The following is a 16,428-nucleotide window of genomic DNA, read 5'->3' as shown; positions in this document are numbered from 1 at the left end:
GCCCTCCCCCACTCTTCCCTTCACGACTCGGCAGTAACTATAGCCGTGATTGGGCAGCACTGCGGCCGCTGGAGCGGAGCGGGCCCGGTGGCGGCAGGGAGTAGGCCGCGGCCTGCTGTGGGCGCCGGGCCTCACGTACAGAGCCACGCGGGGAGGCAGGGCGGCCCGGGCCGCGAGAGAGCTCCCTCCGCTATGGCCGCCGCCACCTGGTGCTACCACGGGGACCCCGAGCCGGAGCAGCCGGCGGTGCTGGGTGAGGCGGGCGCTGGGCTGGGCTGGGCCGGGCCGGGCGGGAGCCACGGACTGGAGCGGGACTTACGGCCTCTCCCCTCCGCCTTGCAGTGCAGTTCTCCAACGGCAGGGTGCGGCAGGCCGACTCCATACGGTTCACCGTCTACCGAAACAAGGACACGGCCCATCCCCGGAAGAAACACCGGAGGATCCTGGTAAGGGCCCGCCAGGGAAGCAGGCTGCCTGCGGCCGGTGCTTCGTGTTGGCAGCGTCGGCGCCTCCGCTAAGGGTGGCCGCGGGGAGCCCGGCGCTGCGCCTTCCCCAAACCGGGCCGTGGCATCGGTGCGGCTCCGACACCTGCCCGCTTTCCGTGTGCGTGGAGCACCCCGCTGCAGCACGGAGGGAGCGGCGCCTGCCAGAGACCGGCGTGAGACCAGCACCCCGAGGCATACCGGCAACGCTACCCACCTCAGCTAGTGACGAAGGGTTTGCGCTTCTTCTGATCTCGCTCCCGCCTTTTATGTCTGTGGCCGTGGCCGCTCCTGCAAGTAGGGATTGGGAACCTGGGTCAGACATGCAGGCCCTGTGGTCCCGTTTCAGGGAGACTGCTGTTGCCCTCAAACCGCTGCCCTGCTCCAGCTGCCCTCCTTACTGTACAATGAACAAAGCTCAGAAAATCTGCATGGAGTTTTTCTTTGTAGCAAAAGTATATATAAATAACTAGAGTTTAACCCGAGCCTCTGTCAAACGTTTCGATTGATACATGGTTATGTATTCTCAGATGAAGGTTCATTCATTTACTGAAGTTCTCTGTGTTATTTATTTATTTTAATAACCCAAAGGGAAATAATGTTTGAAAGTGACATTACTTAACAACTAGTCAGGTCTTCATGATCACAAAATCTGGTGTGTTATGTTTACATAGTGAACACAGTGAATTCTTCACCCAGATTTTTGTTAAATTACATTACGAGGAGATTTCTACTTCTTTCAGTGAAGAGGGAACCACGATTAAAGTTAGGAGATGCTTTCTGCTGGTATTGTTAAGTCTTACAGCTGCTTGCATGCATGATTTACTCAATGTACTGAAGTAATTTATTCCTTTTCCCTGAGGATTTTGTCTGAAGTACAGTAGAAACAAAGTTTTGAAGTACATCTAGGTGATTGAGCCATTCCTGATAGTGCTAGCTCTTTGGGTTTGTTGGTTTGGTTTTGGTGGGATATTTTTTTTTTTCAATGAATTGCGGTCACTTGGAGCTTTGAGCGGATCATTAGAAATTATATCTTAAACAGTTCCCCTTGTCTGTAGTAGTGACTCTGATCAGTGTTTGCCTCTGGCCCAGGCTGAAATCTGTAAGGTTTGTCCTGGTTGGAAGCTTAGAGAAGCTTTGAGCGGCTGTGTTAAGGACCCTAAAGCATTGGGAATAGTATCTTAAATTCTCTGGCAGAGAGGCCTGATCTATATTCACTGGCAACTTTGTGACTAAACCTATTACTTTCACAAAGTTGCTTCTGGATTAAAGTACAGCAGTAAAGACTGCATGATGTTTTAAGTGTAGTGGCACCCAACTGCTACAGTGATAAAATCTAAATTCAAATTATGATGCTCATCATTTCTTTGCAATGGTTCCTCATCTTCTGGCCCAGTGAAAGCTGAAGTAGAATCATGGGTAGTTTAAGCTTCAAGAAGTGCTGTCTTTTAAAGATTTTGACTTGCTGCAACACATACCCAAGTTGGGCAGTGAAGTTTGTGTACACGACTAGTGTCTGATGCCTGGGAATGTGGAGCTTTGTGGCATCAGGGATAATAAAGCAGATGCAGAGAAAGTTATTTACAGCCCTGTAGTCAGGTAATTTTTCTTTGTTTTTCAGGTCTCGGAAACTGAAAGGCTTTCATATGTGGGGAATAACTTCAGCAGCGAAGTTAGGAAATGTAACTCCCTATGCAGGTATGGGTTGCAGGCAAAGTGGGGGCAGGAACATGGAGGTGGACACAGAGGAATTACTCAGATACAAAGTTCCTGGTAGACTTTCTTAAAGCTGGCTCAGAAGTCCCCGCAGAGGCTGTGATTTTAATCAAGAAGATTTTGACAGGAGGCTCTAGCACCTAGCAGCTGCGTTGTTTGTGTGTTGCGTCCCTTTGGAAGTTGTGATGTTACATACAGATAGAGCGTATTTGTAAAGATCTTGTGAAGGGAAGGGTGAGAAAGTGATTTGATGTAGCTGCAACCTAGGAATAATAGCTTTGTTATTAAGAAACTAAAAGATAAAGAATTTTCAAGATCATCTGCTGCTGCCCAGGAAACCCCTGGGTCATTAATCATCCTTTAACTTCAGGGCCACAGCATGATGCTGCTATATGAACTGATAAGGTGTCTGTGCCATGCACTATAAAAGGAAGTGTCGGTGAAATCATCAGCCTTTACATGTCCTAGTTTAAGAATATGACCTTTGTGGCACTGGCGCAGATCCCACGGTCCTCCTAAGGAGTGTTTTATATGCGAGATCTGTCTCGTTCTGGAATACAAGAACCGCCAAATGGGTGGAGAGCTAATGTGAAATTTGCAAATAGTCTATGAAAACATGCTAATACTAATAATCTTTGTTCTTTCTGAGAAGTGAAACCAGGAGCACTGGACCGTCGGATATAACAGCCTTCAGTTTTAAGATGCTGTAGCGGAAAAAAAATGAACCAAGGGGCTTTTTCTTCCTTACTTCAGAGAGATAAATTTAGTTTAATGAATGTATGATACAGGTATTGCAGTGTTATTTCTAGGGCGATTTAGTGCTCTTATCTCTGAACATTAAATAAGAGATGATTTTAGCGGCTTAAGTGGTTCTTGCCTGCACCTCTGGAGATTCTGAGCTGTGGTAACTAACAGGGCAAGCTAACCGCTGATATATATTCAGCTTCAAATACTAGTTTTGCATTAGGTGTGCATATGCCTCAGGATCTTCAGAGATGCAGGCAAGAATTAATAAATTAATCTCTTGCTTTTCTTTCAAGTTTTCCTACCCTTTCCTTCTGTCCCTTTCTTCCTACGTGTGCTTCAGCTACATGTGTGAGGATTTCCTACAGTAGATCCATTCCCGTTGCTCGTGGCAGCTGTCAGCCTAAAACTGTGCACTCGTAACGGCTATTGTTGGTATAACACATAACACGGAGCAGAAACCACCTCTGAACAAACAGTCCAGTTTTTTTCTGAGTCGATGAGTTCAGCAAACCTCTGGGCTTTCTGGAACAGCAGGAACTGCCAAGAGATCCTTTCCTGACCAGCGAAGTATGGTCATTTGCGCTGTACTTGGGCAGTAGGTGCATGGTGTGTTGCTCCCACTGCAGCAGGCATCCTGTTGTGCTGGTGGATTTTGTCTTCAGGGAGCGTGTCCTGAGTTTTAGGAAGATGTGTTGTGGAGGAGAGCAAGTTCGAGCGCTAGTCAGAAGGGATGATGTGGAACGAACTCTTCTGGCCAGATAAAAAACTGGTGCTGTTGATACCCCTGATCAACTTCAGACGAGGGTGCTCTGTTCCTGTTTCTGGTGGGTCATGAGGCACAGTGAGGAGCAGTACAAACCATTTGGGCTTGCCCCACTGAAATGCGGGCTGAAAAGGAATTTACCTGAGAGAAATTACCCTGTTCTAGAGACAGCAAAGTCATGTTTCTGAGAAGCTCTGAGGACTTGGTGACTTGTACTGAGCAGAGAACTGGCTGCAGGGAACCCAAGGTTTAAAAACACAGGAAACTGCGTAGAAGCACTGAGAAACCAAGGGTCTTGGTGCATCAAAAAAGACAGAGTAGCAGCTAGCACTCCAGCACCTAGGCTTCAACTGTGCGTTTTGGAGTTAATTTGGTTGTCTTAAGGCTTCTACGTTTACTTAGAGCAACAAGTCTTTAGATATATATATATACACACTTGTGTGTGTGAACTATGTGTGTGTGCCCTGAAGATAGCTTGTTTTATTTTGACATCCTGAAAGCACTTGGAAGACTTGTATTCGCAAGGCAGAGGGTTGGCAGGGAGTGGGGAGTACACGTGGCTCTGCACCATATATTTTAAAACATCACTTCCACTGATCTGTCTCTCACTAACCACTTGCTCCTGTTCTTCCCAGGTATTTTGTTGGCGTGTTAGACAAGGACTCTGGGCAAATGCAAGTCTATAATGCTGAAATATTCAGCCTGCAGCCCTTACTGTCAGGTAGGAAGATACTGTGTGTAACTCCAGCACCAGAGTCACAGTGTGCTAGACCTACGTACTCGTTGAATTATGGACTGCTTGGTTGCTGACAGCAGTGGTCTCTGTTGTCTCCCTGGCTGCTTTACTCCTCGTTTTTGCTTTATTCCCTCAGCATCATCTTCCAAGGCACTACATGATGCGAAAAATGGAGAAGGAAGCAAGGTGAAATTTAGGGTGGAGGATAAGCAGAGAGCGTTATGGATGGGAGGCTGGAAGTGCTGGAGTCAGTAACAAAGCTGTCACTGTTCAGAATAAGCGCAGCCTTGTCTAGGTGCTCTCGACTAAGGGAAACCTGGAAATTGTCAGGTCGAGGGACTGGATCACTGAAAAACAAAACCAGTTTTCTTCAGCAGAACTGCTTTTTGTTACTGACCTCAGGAGGATAATCCAAAGTCTTTGGGGAGTTTATTTTTAACCTGTGCAGCAGGAGCCAGGTATTGCTGCAATCCACGCATTAACACTTGTTCGCTTTATAGCAAAAATTGGCCTGCCTTTCCTTTTTTTGTTTACGGTACGTACTCTTGTGTATTCAGTGTTTTGTTTAATTGACCAGCTCCTGTGGAGGAGATCTCAAGTGATGTGCCAAGTCTTTCAGTGATACATTAGAGCTTCAGGAATACGGAGTATGTGTGCTCTCCTGGCTGCTGCAAGCCAAGCGTGCTAACTTTTGTTCTTTTATAGATAACTTAATACCTGATGACACAAAGGATTATCAGAAAAAATCCTACAGGGAGAAGGTAAAGTTGAAAGCCCATATCGTGTTCTTCTGTGATTATACAGCTAACAGTGGCAGATGATACTTGTTTGAGACTGTGAGGTTTGGTTTACTGCAGGGTGTACGTGCAGGTTCAGCACTGTCTCTGTGCTTTGGAGGTCCGTGAGACAGTGCATTTTTAGTGCCTGACTTGGCATTACTTTCACAATTATTTTAGGCTTGATTACAATCCCAGTTACCTCCTGCCCCTTTGCGCAGATCAGTTCTTGTTGCGTGGTTGACTTGGGCCCAGGGAAATGTTTAAAGTTTTCTTAGGGAGTGTGAATGTGGAACAGGTGGTGGTTAGCAGCTGAGTTTTCCTCTTGGATGCAAAGTGTCTTCCGTGTGTTTTAATCTCTTGTCTACCTTGCACAGATGGATTTGTGCATTGAGACCTTTGGTACCAGCAAGCAGAAACGAGCTCTGAACTCTCGGCGAATGAATGCAGTGGGCAATGATATTCTGAATACAGCTGTGACAGAAGCAGCAGCAAACATAATAGATGCAAAGGGAGTAACAGGTAAGTATTGTCTCAGAGTTTAATTAATGTCATCAGAAGTACCTTTTTCTGTCTGTTACTTGCCGAGTATGGTAGGAAGAAGAAAGGGCTTTGCTTTTCTTCAAGGAAGCAGCTGGTCTAACAGCTGAGAAGGGCGCAGGTGGAGGAACTCGCAGATCTTTCTGGTGGAAAGGGAACTGCTTCCTTCTGATCCTGCTAGACTTAGTGTCAGAGTTGCCTGAATTAGGGAAGGTCCCTGTGGCACCACTGTCCTTCCCTGCCCGTTGTTAGGAGCTCCTCTGGGGGTCTCTAGATACCACTTTATTGGGATGAAGGTGGTACATTCACCTGGTCTGAACTGAGATGCTGAATGTTCGTTAAGGTGAACTTGTACCCTGGCTTCACAGTGGCATGGCTGTGGAAAATGGTCCATGTCCTAAACCAGGTCACAGCCCCATCAAGTGCCATCCCCGGTGCTGTTGTGAACCAGGCTGATGGACTTAGGCTACAGGGAACGTTCACTCTCCGAGGCATCACAGTGAAGTGATGTTTCAAGGACAGTTGGCGACCCCGCTACTGAGTGCCCTTGAGGCTGCATCTGTACTGTGTTGTCGTGCCTCTGCCGCCCCCCCTGCACCCTTGCCCTGATCAAGAAGGAGGTAAAAAAATGACAGAGGAGGCCGAGGAGGATCTAACAGCAGCCCCACCGCTACCTGAAAGGGCAGTCGGAGCCAAAGCCGCCTCAGCAGTGCCAGCAGGGGGTCAACAGCACAAGTGGCAGCAGTTGCCCCACCTTGGGAGGCCCAGGTGGGAGGCTGGGGGAACCTTCTTGCCTCGGAGGGTGGTGCGGCCCTGGGACAGGTCACAGAGGTGTAGGGTCACCGTTCTTGGGGGGTTTCCAAGCTTTGGAGGACAAAGCCAGGGTTGCCCTGATCTGGTGCTGGAGACAGTCCTACTCTGGGCAGGAGGTTGGACAGTAGACCTCCAGAGTTTCTTTTCACCTGCATTTCTGGGATTCTGAGCTTCGTTGGCTATGAATGGAGGAGATACCTGTTGTCAGGCTTTCATGCATTCTCTTCTGGGTTGGATATTGCTCTCAGAGCTGCTTTGTACCACAGGCTGCCAAAGCCATCTTCTGCCCGTCCCGCAAGCAACAGGTAGGTGCAGCAGGGAGCAGTTTGTCTTGGTGCGCTTCTTTCCTCAGTTTTTCTTTAGTCTGGAGTGACTTTTCTAAATCTTAAGGAACACAAAGTTTTTGGTAGAACTGATGGCACCAGGTTAAAACCCAACATGCTGAGCACGTAGCAGGCGTATCAGAAGCTCCTGGCCTTTCTGTGCATACTGGAATGTTTTCAACGTCAGCACCTACGTGTGGCAGTAACAAACAAAACGGGGAAGAGCGGTAGCCTTTTCCTTACTACTGGCCCAAGTGAGACAAACTGGAGTTCTAAAGCTTTAAAACTCCCAACTGTGACTGAACTGGTGTTGACAAAAGAACCACCATTAAGTAGACTTGCGTTTAAAGGAAGGATTTGGGTTGGGGTCATGTTCTCTGTGGTTTTGTTTGCGTGGTCCAAATACTGTCGTCTTTTTTGCTTCCTTCCAAAGCTTTGATCCAGGATATGGTCCAAGATGATGTACAGAACATCTCCATCTTCCTCCCACCGTGTAATGAAGATGCTGACAAACCAGAAGATGTTTACAAGTTTGAGGACAGTATCTTTTTCTGTGGTGGAGTGGTTTCCCACACCTCTAAGCCTTTGGTGTCAGTGGTCTGGCACATGGGTGTGAGTGCTGGCAGGTGTGTGAATGAGCTGAACCTCATCCCCTCGCAAGCCAAAAACTGAGAGCAGGGAGATGCTTTGTTGAGGTGGTTTTTTGTTTGGGTTTTTTTGGGGTTTTTTTGCCTGCAGTTTGACTGGGAATAGTAATGAGATCAGAGCCATGTGGGAGAAGTGACTTGGGGTCAAACCACAGTCCTTTGTTACTGACTGGCTTCCAAGTTGTGGTGTTATGTCCTACCTATTTCGAGTTTCTTTCCCTACTTCCCTACCCCACGCTTCCTAAAGTGAGAGGGGATGGGGCGTATCTCACTGTGGGCCCTTCAGTCCGGAAGGGTGAGCAAAGGCACACTTGTTCTTTTCTTGAAAATCCTTCCAGTTCTGTCCCCAGCAGAGTATGAAGCGTTGCGGGTTCCAGCAGCGGTCTTTGTTAACATCACTGCGGAAGAAATCGCCAAGAAAACGGAAGATAAAAGGTAATGGCTGCTGCAAACAGCCTTGTAATAGTGAAGGTGGGCCCTGTGAAACTGTAGTTTTTCTGTGGGGCAGGCTGGCTACTGCTGCCAGCTCTGCTGTACCCAGGCTGATTTTTTCAGTACAGAGGGAGGTTATTTGATCCAAGCGTGGCTGAGCCGCACCTACCTTGTGGACCACGGGGTTTAGTTGTGTACAGGTGAGGAAGCTGCATGCACAGCAGCACGGCTGCCCTTTGGGGAGCCAATTGGCAGAGGAAGAGCATGGAGAAATCCAGAGTGGGCTCTGAAGGCACGTGCCTAGAAGGTACGCCACAGAACTGTGCTGAGCACAGTGTGCCCATGGCTGGGGACTGTCACAGAATCGTATCACAGAATGGTTTGGGTTTGAAGGGACCTTAAAGACTATCTAGTTCCAGCGCCCCCCCCCCCAGCCATGAGCAGGGACACCTTCCACCAGCCCAGGTTGCTTAAAGCCCCGTCCAGGAACACTGCCAGGGATGGGGCACCCACAGCTGCTTTGGGCAACCTGGGCCAGTGGCTTTACCACCTGCACAGTAAAGAATTTCTTCCTAATATCTAATCTAAATCTACCTTAAATGTCCCAGCCAAGTACTGACTCGCTGCAGAGGTTGCTCTAGCCTGGCAAGCTGGCAGGGACATACACTTAGAGCTGTCAAGCCTTTGTGCTGGGGGGGCTGAAGTGAGCAGGAAAAGCACCGTGCCTCACTCCCCGTACTTCGTGGCTGCCTGTGCTGAAGCAGAAGTGTGTCTGAGTGCCGCGTTGAGAGCCTGCGGTGTGGGGACCTTCTTAGCCGCACGCTGAAACGGGGCTGGCTGAACGTGGGGGACGTTGACAGGAAAGTGTGTTCACGAAGCAGCCTCCTGAGCTATCCTTTCCTAGGTGTCCAGGGGACTCTCCTCAAACAGCTGAGCACTGAGGTTAAAGGTGTGTCTTCTTCTGAAGATGTAAACTAGTTCCTAGTTCTTTGAGCCTCATCCTCTCCCTCCGTCTCCTTTGTTTTAGCCATTGCTCCTTTGTTCTAGAGGAGCTGAAGTTCCTGCCTGCTGATGAGAAGAGTAGAGATCACAAAGCCCGCTGCCTCTGGTTCCTGGACACCCTTATTAAGTTCAGCTACCTGAAAATGATCAAGAAGAAGCGTAAGAGAGTTTTAAGCTACCTGCTGAGACTTGGTTTGTAATTCCTACAGTGGAAAAGAGTAAAGCTGCCCAGAATGAGCTGTGTGGTCAGGCAGCTAGCTGCAGCAGTTGCTTTCAGCCTGTACCATGCTGAAGTTGAGGATCTCCGCGTTGCTGAGGGTTGTTAGCTCTGTGTCTGCTGGAAGATGTATGCCTCATCCTTTTCAGTCTCTTTGTAACTGCTGTGCATCAGGATGGCACCGTGACATCCTCTTGATAGAAGATAAGGTAGCTTAGATTGAAAATGTTGAGGTTCTTTCTAGTTTATTGATAGTACTGTGCTTACAAACGTGGTTTATATTTTCACTTTAGGCCTAAGCCAAGAGGCTGGAAACTGTCAGCTCTCACTATCCAGCCTCCATATTCCAGGTGCAAGAGGCGTACAGTGTGTGATACATCCTTTGTGTCTCTTTTTGTGCTTTTGAGAATGTTTTCATCCTCCTTTGCTTATTAGCTCAACGTGTGAATCGCAATAATCCTGTGTTCAGGATCTTGCTTTTAGAATGGCAGGAACTGCTGTTCTCGAAAGCACTGCACAAAAGATTTTCCTGAAGAATTCCGGGATTTGCTGTCTCCCATAGAACTTGCATACCTTGAGTCTTGTCAGTGATGAAAATGTCGTTGTTAGCATTTTCAGTGACTGGGGGGGGGGTGATGGAGGAGATGGCAAGCCTGGCTGTAAATATTGTCCTGCGTTGCTGGAGACACAGGAGTCGCCCTGCAGGATTTGGTCAAGGGGGATGTGGAAATGACCAGTCTTGGTGCTAGCATGAATTTGTTAGTGTGGTTTCGGTTCTAATACTACTTTGTGACAGGACCATCGATTGAAAGGCAGGTATCTATTAGGAGAAACGGGCATAGACACACACATGCGTTGCCAGTTGTGTTGTGTTGAAGTGAGAGATCCCATTTATAAAGAAAATAAAAGCTGTTAGGAGCCTCTCTGACCTGAAAAATTATGAGACCTAGAAATGAAGTGCCCAGGCTCCTTCTAGGTTCTCAGTATTCCTGGAAAGAGGCACTAAATGTCCTGGTAGCAGACGTGCTATTGTGACGGCTGGAGGTGGGCAGTACGAGAAAGAGTATGTGTTTCTCATTCCACTGCAAAACGCCTTTCTGTCCTAGATCCGATGGGTCCTGAATGCCCACACATTATTAGCAGGAAACTCATGAAGAATTTCACTTCACTGACCTACAACAATGGCAGGTAAGGAACCATGTGTGTTTTGAATGTCCTTGAGGCAGAGAGATGCCCAGTTCAGCTTGAAGGGCCGTGAACACATTATCTATCGGGAAACTTCCTACCAGAATGGAAGGTAGCTTCCTTGCTTCACACCCCCAGCCCTTTAGAACACTGAGTTGTGGCTGGTGATGGTCCATTTTAGACAGTGCAAGTCTAAAATGTCACTTGGAGAGACAGGATCATGTGTGCAAACGCAAGCCTGCACCTATGGATATAAGCTGGCTTGACGAAATGGGGTGCCCAGCCGTCTGCCTGATGGTTTCTGGATGGAGGATGGCAGAATGGGTGCTGGCTTTGCAGCTGGGTCTCGATGGTGCAGCTGAACAGGCAGATGTCCACGCGTATATTTTCACTGTGAACTGAGGCAGCTCACGGATGCGTCATCTCTTCACCGTCCCAGAATGCGTCAGGATGGAGGTGGTGCAGTGGCTGAATAGTGGTGCTTTTTTTCACACTTGCATAGTTTTATTAGCCGAGCAGGGGTGCTTTTACATCAACTTTTAGGCATGACTTATTTGAATTCTCTGGTGAAACCTACACAGACAAAACTGTGTAAAGATTTGCACTAGTTAGCTTACCCTGGGCTGAGACCCGCACCAGGAGAAGCTGCCATTCCGTGACTGGAGCGGAGGCTGGGAAGTTCCTGCAGGTCCTTTCCAGCAGTGTCGGGGCCACTTGTGGGATGCTGAGTGCTGCCTTACTGCAGTGAGGGCCTTGGGCAGCTGGTGGAGGTGCCTTTGACCGGGTGGCCCTTGGCTGCAGCCTTCAGATGGATGCCACATACATCTGAGTGGCTAGAAATCTGAATAAATACGCATTATTCAGCCATCCCGATGAGTGGAAGCACCAAATTACAGGCAAGGGTGAAGAGTATCCTCACTCTTGCCAGAGTGCCTTCCCCACACTCCAGGAGCCATCAGCCTCTCCACCTAGAAGCAGCGTATAATGCTGATGCTGCGCTAGCACAGCTGCACCACCACTGTTGATGTGGTGGGAGCAGAGAACTTGAGTCCAAACGGGCCAGCTTTTGTCTGAAGTCTCAAACCAGTGGCGAACAGTGAAATGCTCCCAGAGGATCACCAGCTAGCTGTCTGCTTTGTCTGGATTATGTGTTTGAGGTGCCATTACTAGTTAGGCCAAATGCGCTTGGAACAGCTTCCCTTTGCTTCCTCTCGCAAGGGAGCAGCGTGCCGAAGAGACTGAAGTGGCGTTAGTTGGTGGTTGTACCTCTGAACAGATAGGGGCATGTGAGGGCAGAGGAACCTATTAGGTCCCCGTGCTCGGAGGTCTGTGTTGCTTCTTTGGTGGCTAGGAAAAGTCAAGTCCTGTTTAACTGGGGCTCCGGTTCTGTCTGTGCCTTGTGCGGGTTGTGTTCTGCGTTCATTGACGCTCCGGATCTCATATGTTCTCTCTCCTGCCATCCAGTGTCCAGAATTTAATCTCTGCGTCCATGAAGGCTAAAATCACAGCATATGTCATTGCATTGGCTCTGCACATCAACAACTTCCAAACGGACCTCACTGTTCTGCAGAATGACGTGAAGCTCAAAGAAAGCAGGTGAGTTGCTGCATGTGTTCGTGCTTGCTGTGATCCTCCTGAGGAGAGAGCTGGGGAGCTTCTCCGGCCCCTGGGTGGCATAGTAATACCTACTAGTTGTAAGTGGACTCTTGCCTTTTGTGTGTCGAAGCTTTATTTTGAAGCCTTGGCGTTCATAAAGGAGGGGTGGTTACACATCTCAAAAGACCCTCAGGTGCATCAAGAGGCTCTTCAGCTATTCTGCAGGAAAAGAAGCAGAGGCAGGCAGCACTGAAATGGCCAGCTGGGGCAGATGGCAGGATGGTCTATCCACTGCCGCCCAGCTGTGTTTCTTGCCTGACAAGTCGCATCACTTTTCACCTTCCTGTCCCCTGTATCCCTTTTTCCTGCAGAGCTGGAAGGTACCTGTTAGGTACCAGTCTGGCTGTAAGTGCAGGTTTGTAGCCGACTGTAACAGGCAAACTAGAAACAAGAGGGGTTTGTTCTTACAGTCACACTGTGGGCATATAGGTGGTGTTTACATGGAAGAATCCCAGCCCCCTGAAATTATTTACTCTGCCCTTGGCTTCTTGGTTCTTGTTTCTGAAAAACTGATGAACCTGGGGACTTAACAGCAAAGATTCACGGGGAGAGGTTGTAGGCAGAACTGCTGGCCCCAGGATTTGAAATACGGATTTGTCACATCCGGGTTGGTGATGGTGAATGGGTTGCAAATTCCCAGATTGAAAAGAGATTGCAAAATAAACTTCAGGGCAAACGACCCTTGCTCCATTAGCTTTTGGGGGCGGTTGCTCCCTGGACTTTTAATTTTCCGTGGAAAACTGTGTACAGAAGCATCGTGCACCTGCTGCTAGCTGCAAGGCATGCCTTTCCCAGCAGGTGTCAGCTAGATCCTGCTGCCAGCTCCTCTGGCACTTCTTCCACTGCAGCTTGTGCTGTACTGTCTCTCTGCCTCTCCCCCCCCCCTCCCCCCCACGGTAAAATAAATCAGGAACTGATCAGAACTGCTTGAGCAGCCCACTGTGCTGTCTGGGGAGTCTCCCAGCAAGCAGACATCGACTCAGCAGGCAGCTTCTTAATCCTGGCTGGGAAGGGATCAGGTGGCCCCGTCTGTGACTGTCCAGCCATGCTTATTAACATCTCTTTCCTGCCCTGTCCTGTTCTGTGAGTGATGCTGATGCCAAGGACATGTCCTTCATAACTCGGTCACCTTGGTCTTTCTTAACGGGATTATTTAGTAGTCGCGTGGCTGAGCGGGAGCCGTGGAGGAACACAAACCCTTCGCTGCAACCGAGAAGAATGTTGTGGACTATCCTAGGGTTTCTTTCTGAGAGCTTTATGTTAAGGTCTGGTCATAACTGGAAGTTATCAGAGCCCTTAGTCACCTCTTGGTTTTGCAAGCTCCCTTATCAGCCTTGCTGCAATTATTTCTGATTTTGCCCCCAGTTATGCTCTTTATTCTTTGATGGGTAGTAGTGGGTTTAACAGCAGTGTTTGCTATTGGTTTCTATCCAATTTTTATTTAGGGTTTGGGTTTTTTTCCTTCTTTTTCTTTCGGGACTAAGCTTTTTAGGGAATCCACGTAGATTTTTGCTCCCGGGTTTTGTTCTTCTGTACTGGAGCTAGGAACGTGGGCCGTAGGATGCTGTTGAGAAAAGGGGGGAGGAGGCTGGGATCTGTTAGAAAAATTGAGGAGATACACATAGCCCTGGGCCACTTGATGGAATAATTCTTTCCTGGAGTGGGAGGTTTGACTGAAGAACCCTTCCCAACTGAATCTTTTTAGATTTCAAAGATAATAAAAGTCAGCTGGAAGGATTCTGGGATTTGTGTGTTCTCAGGACCCCACCTGAGGCTGGGACACTGTCGTGTTAAGAAGTGGGAGTTTCCTTGAACCATTTATATTTGATCAGCCCGTCGGTTTCCCGAGAAAGACGAGACCCTTGCATCCAACCAGCCTACCTGCTGCCTGCGTTGGAGGGTGATTCAACCAACCTATTCGGGGACCCCCGTTGACAGAGTCACTGAGTCAAATCCCTTTTATCAACTACTCAGATCTCTGGAGACTTACACAAAAGGGACTTCAGCTGAGGATTTTTGTTACATAAAATACAGGTTTGTGACAGAATGAGGTTCAAAGATTGCTGGTGTTAATACACTGACTGCAAAGCAAACTTAAAACAATACAGGTACTAACAGCTAGCATGAGTTAAGCATAGGACAAAGTTTTTTACCCAGGAGGTGTCCCTACAGGGGAGAAGACAGTTTGGCCTGTCAGCTGATCCCAGAGGTTACAGTGAAGTCATCCCTAACTTCTCCCCTCATTCGTCCACGTTTTATACTTTGCAGTACATTGCATATTCATTTATCATACACGGGATCGGTTACAAGTTTCTCGTTTTGAATGCAAATTAGTATGCGTCCTCAGACAGCGCTACTGCAGTTCTTTGCTGACTCTGGATGCTCCCCAAGCAGGGTTTTGCCCTTTTTCGGGGGGGCTGTTTTGAGTCTGAGGTCGTGCTCTCCCACTACCACTGTTACCTTTGGCCTGTTTTCAACTAATTTTCTCTTTATGTCAGTGGACTGCAACAACTTATCAGCCTGTCTCCTCTTGTAGACAGAACTTTCCTCACTTGAAGGCTTCTTTCTGCGTAACTTAGATAATGGTGTTCCTTTTTCACTATCTGTTCTTTATTTCTCATCCTTCCCAAGGCTGACTCCGTTGATTAGAAGCCCTTTCATTCATAGAGGGTGGGTCATCCTGACCTAACCTTATGCACGGATTTATATATAATTCAACAATAAATCAGAGTTTGGTAATTTAGGAGTTTAGACAACAATTCCCACCCCCTCCCCCACCTTTGGACTTACTTCAGTCCAGGGCTAGTCTGTTTTCTTGTACATTTAGGTGGAGCTTGAGTGACTCTAGTCATACGTTATTTTGTTCTTCCTAACTGCTATTGCGTTCTGCCAGCAGCAGCAGCTGAACACAAATAATGCCTGTTCTGCTCTTTGGAGGGAAGTGGAGAAGAGCATTATTATTTCTCAAGGCAGCTGGCCACCGAGTAAGGCAACAAGGGTTCATAACGCTCTCTGAGGTGGTGGTGCACAGCTCGGTAGCGTTCTGTAGCCTTTGAAGACTTCCAGCTTCTGTCTCCATGGTATCCTTGAGATGCAGAGAACGCATCCTGCTTGCTGGTGTCTCCTGCCTTCTCCCCTGAGGCAAAAGGCTGTTGATCTCTTTGTGCAGTATCGTGGTACAGGCGGCTTGTGCTCCCCACTGACATAGTGTTCCTCTGCTGTTTTCAAGGATGATGGATATCGCAAAGGCCATGCGGCTGAAGGTCTCCAAGGCAAAGGGGCTGCCAGGACTTGAGAACGATCAGAACCACAAGCTGGGCACTCTCTCTCTCCCCTTGCCTGCGCAGAAGGCATCAGGGAACCAACGGAAGCGCAAGAAAATGAACTAAAATGGCTCAGAGGTCTGAGCAGGGGCAAAGGAATTCCTTTCTCAACTGCCACTCTGCGCACAGACCAGCACGGGGATGCTTCCGTCTGTCTGTTGGATTTGGCTGTCTAACATCAGCACGTGACCCTGTTGAAACCCTGTCTTGAGGCTGGCTTACAACAGATGTTCACTCATTAAACTGCTGCTTTTTCTGATTTATGTGAAAAAAGCTACAATAAAACCTTTTCTTTTTTTTTTTTTTTTTTCCTGTCTACAGGTGGAGAGAAATACGTAGGATGTGCTGCTGTACAGGATCATGGTTTGAAACTGCAGGTCCTCCACCGACTACGGTCTGGTTCTAGGAGTGACCTCGCGGGCCGTGGCCCGTTCTACCCCTTTTTCACACATGCAGGGTAGAAAGCGCAGAAAGAGACACTGAGCGAAGAGTTACTTACAACTTTTTGGCTCTGTGTGTGTCTGTTTCACTGGAGGTTCAGTGTAGTTCTGTGGTCAAAAAGTATAAGGATGCAACACAAACAAAGTATTTCTACCACTTTTCCTGTCCTGGAGGGAGGAGGGAGAATTGTGGTGTCTTAGAGCTAGTGTCGCCTTCAGAAAGGGTGAAAAGCTGAGGGTCACATCCAAGAGAAAAAGCTTATGTGAAACAGGAGCATGGGATGGCAAGAGCAATCTTCTCTTTCAGATGTCTTTGCTTCAGATGGTAACCGGGGTTTAGTACATCATTTAGGGATTTAAGAGTAACTCCTTGCACACCCTCATGCCCCACTATTCATAGCTTTTGTTAGAACTGACACAAAACATCCAGTTTTCTGGGTGGAGGATAATTAATGCCAGGGAATTACAGGCTGCAGATAATGCGTAGGAATGTTTTTATTACAGAATGGTTGCAGTTGGAAGGGGCTTCTGCAGGTCACCTTGTCCAGTACCCCTGCTCAAACAAGGCCACCCAGAGCCAGGTGCCCAGCACTGCGACTATTTCCAGTGACAGAAACCACAGCTTCCCTG

The 16,428-nt window shown here is 48.2% G+C and overlaps 1 protein-coding gene across 1 annotated transcript; it reads left to right on the top strand.

Annotated features, from left to right (window-relative positions):
- Positions 1-36: 36 nt before the first annotated feature.
- LOC121081145 (DNA-directed RNA polymerase I subunit RPA49-like) lies at positions 37-15,635 on the top strand. The gene is made up of 12 exons (XM_040579918.1): positions 37-253; positions 343-446; positions 2,104-2,180; positions 4,344-4,429; positions 5,150-5,205; positions 5,598-5,742; positions 7,330-7,437; positions 7,882-7,978; positions 9,003-9,136; positions 10,301-10,382; positions 11,844-11,975; positions 15,265-15,635. Exons 1-12 carry the CDS (start codon positions 193-195, stop codon positions 15,422-15,424), a joined length of 1,242 nt encoding a protein of 413 aa, XP_040435852.1. The 5' UTR covers positions 37-192; the 3' UTR covers positions 15,425-15,635.
- Positions 15,636-16,428: the final 793 nt, after the last annotated feature.

Source organism: Falco naumanni, chromosome Z (assembly GCF_017639655.2).
Source record: "Falco naumanni isolate bFalNau1 chromosome Z, bFalNau1.pat, whole genome shotgun sequence".
Classification (NCBI taxonomy): domain Eukaryota; kingdom Metazoa; phylum Chordata; class Aves; order Falconiformes; family Falconidae; genus Falco; species Falco naumanni.
The sequence above is the reverse complement of the archived record's forward strand: the minus strand, read 5'-3'. Positions and strand labels throughout refer to the sequence as shown.

Bases quoted from the DNA above. Each gene is read 5' to 3' on its own strand.
- LOC121081145 (XM_040579918.1), top strand. From the start codon at position 193: ATGGCCGCCGCCACCTGGTGCTACCACGGGGACCCCGAGCCGGAGCAG. The intron at 447-2,103 runs GTAAGGGCCCGC...TTTGTTTTTCAG, and splicing joins AGAAACACCGGAGGATCCTG to GTCTCGGAAACTGAAAGGCT. The intron at 4,430-5,149 runs GTAGGAAGATAC...GTTCTTTTATAG, and splicing joins CCTGCAGCCCTTACTGTCAG to ATAACTTAATACCTGATGAC.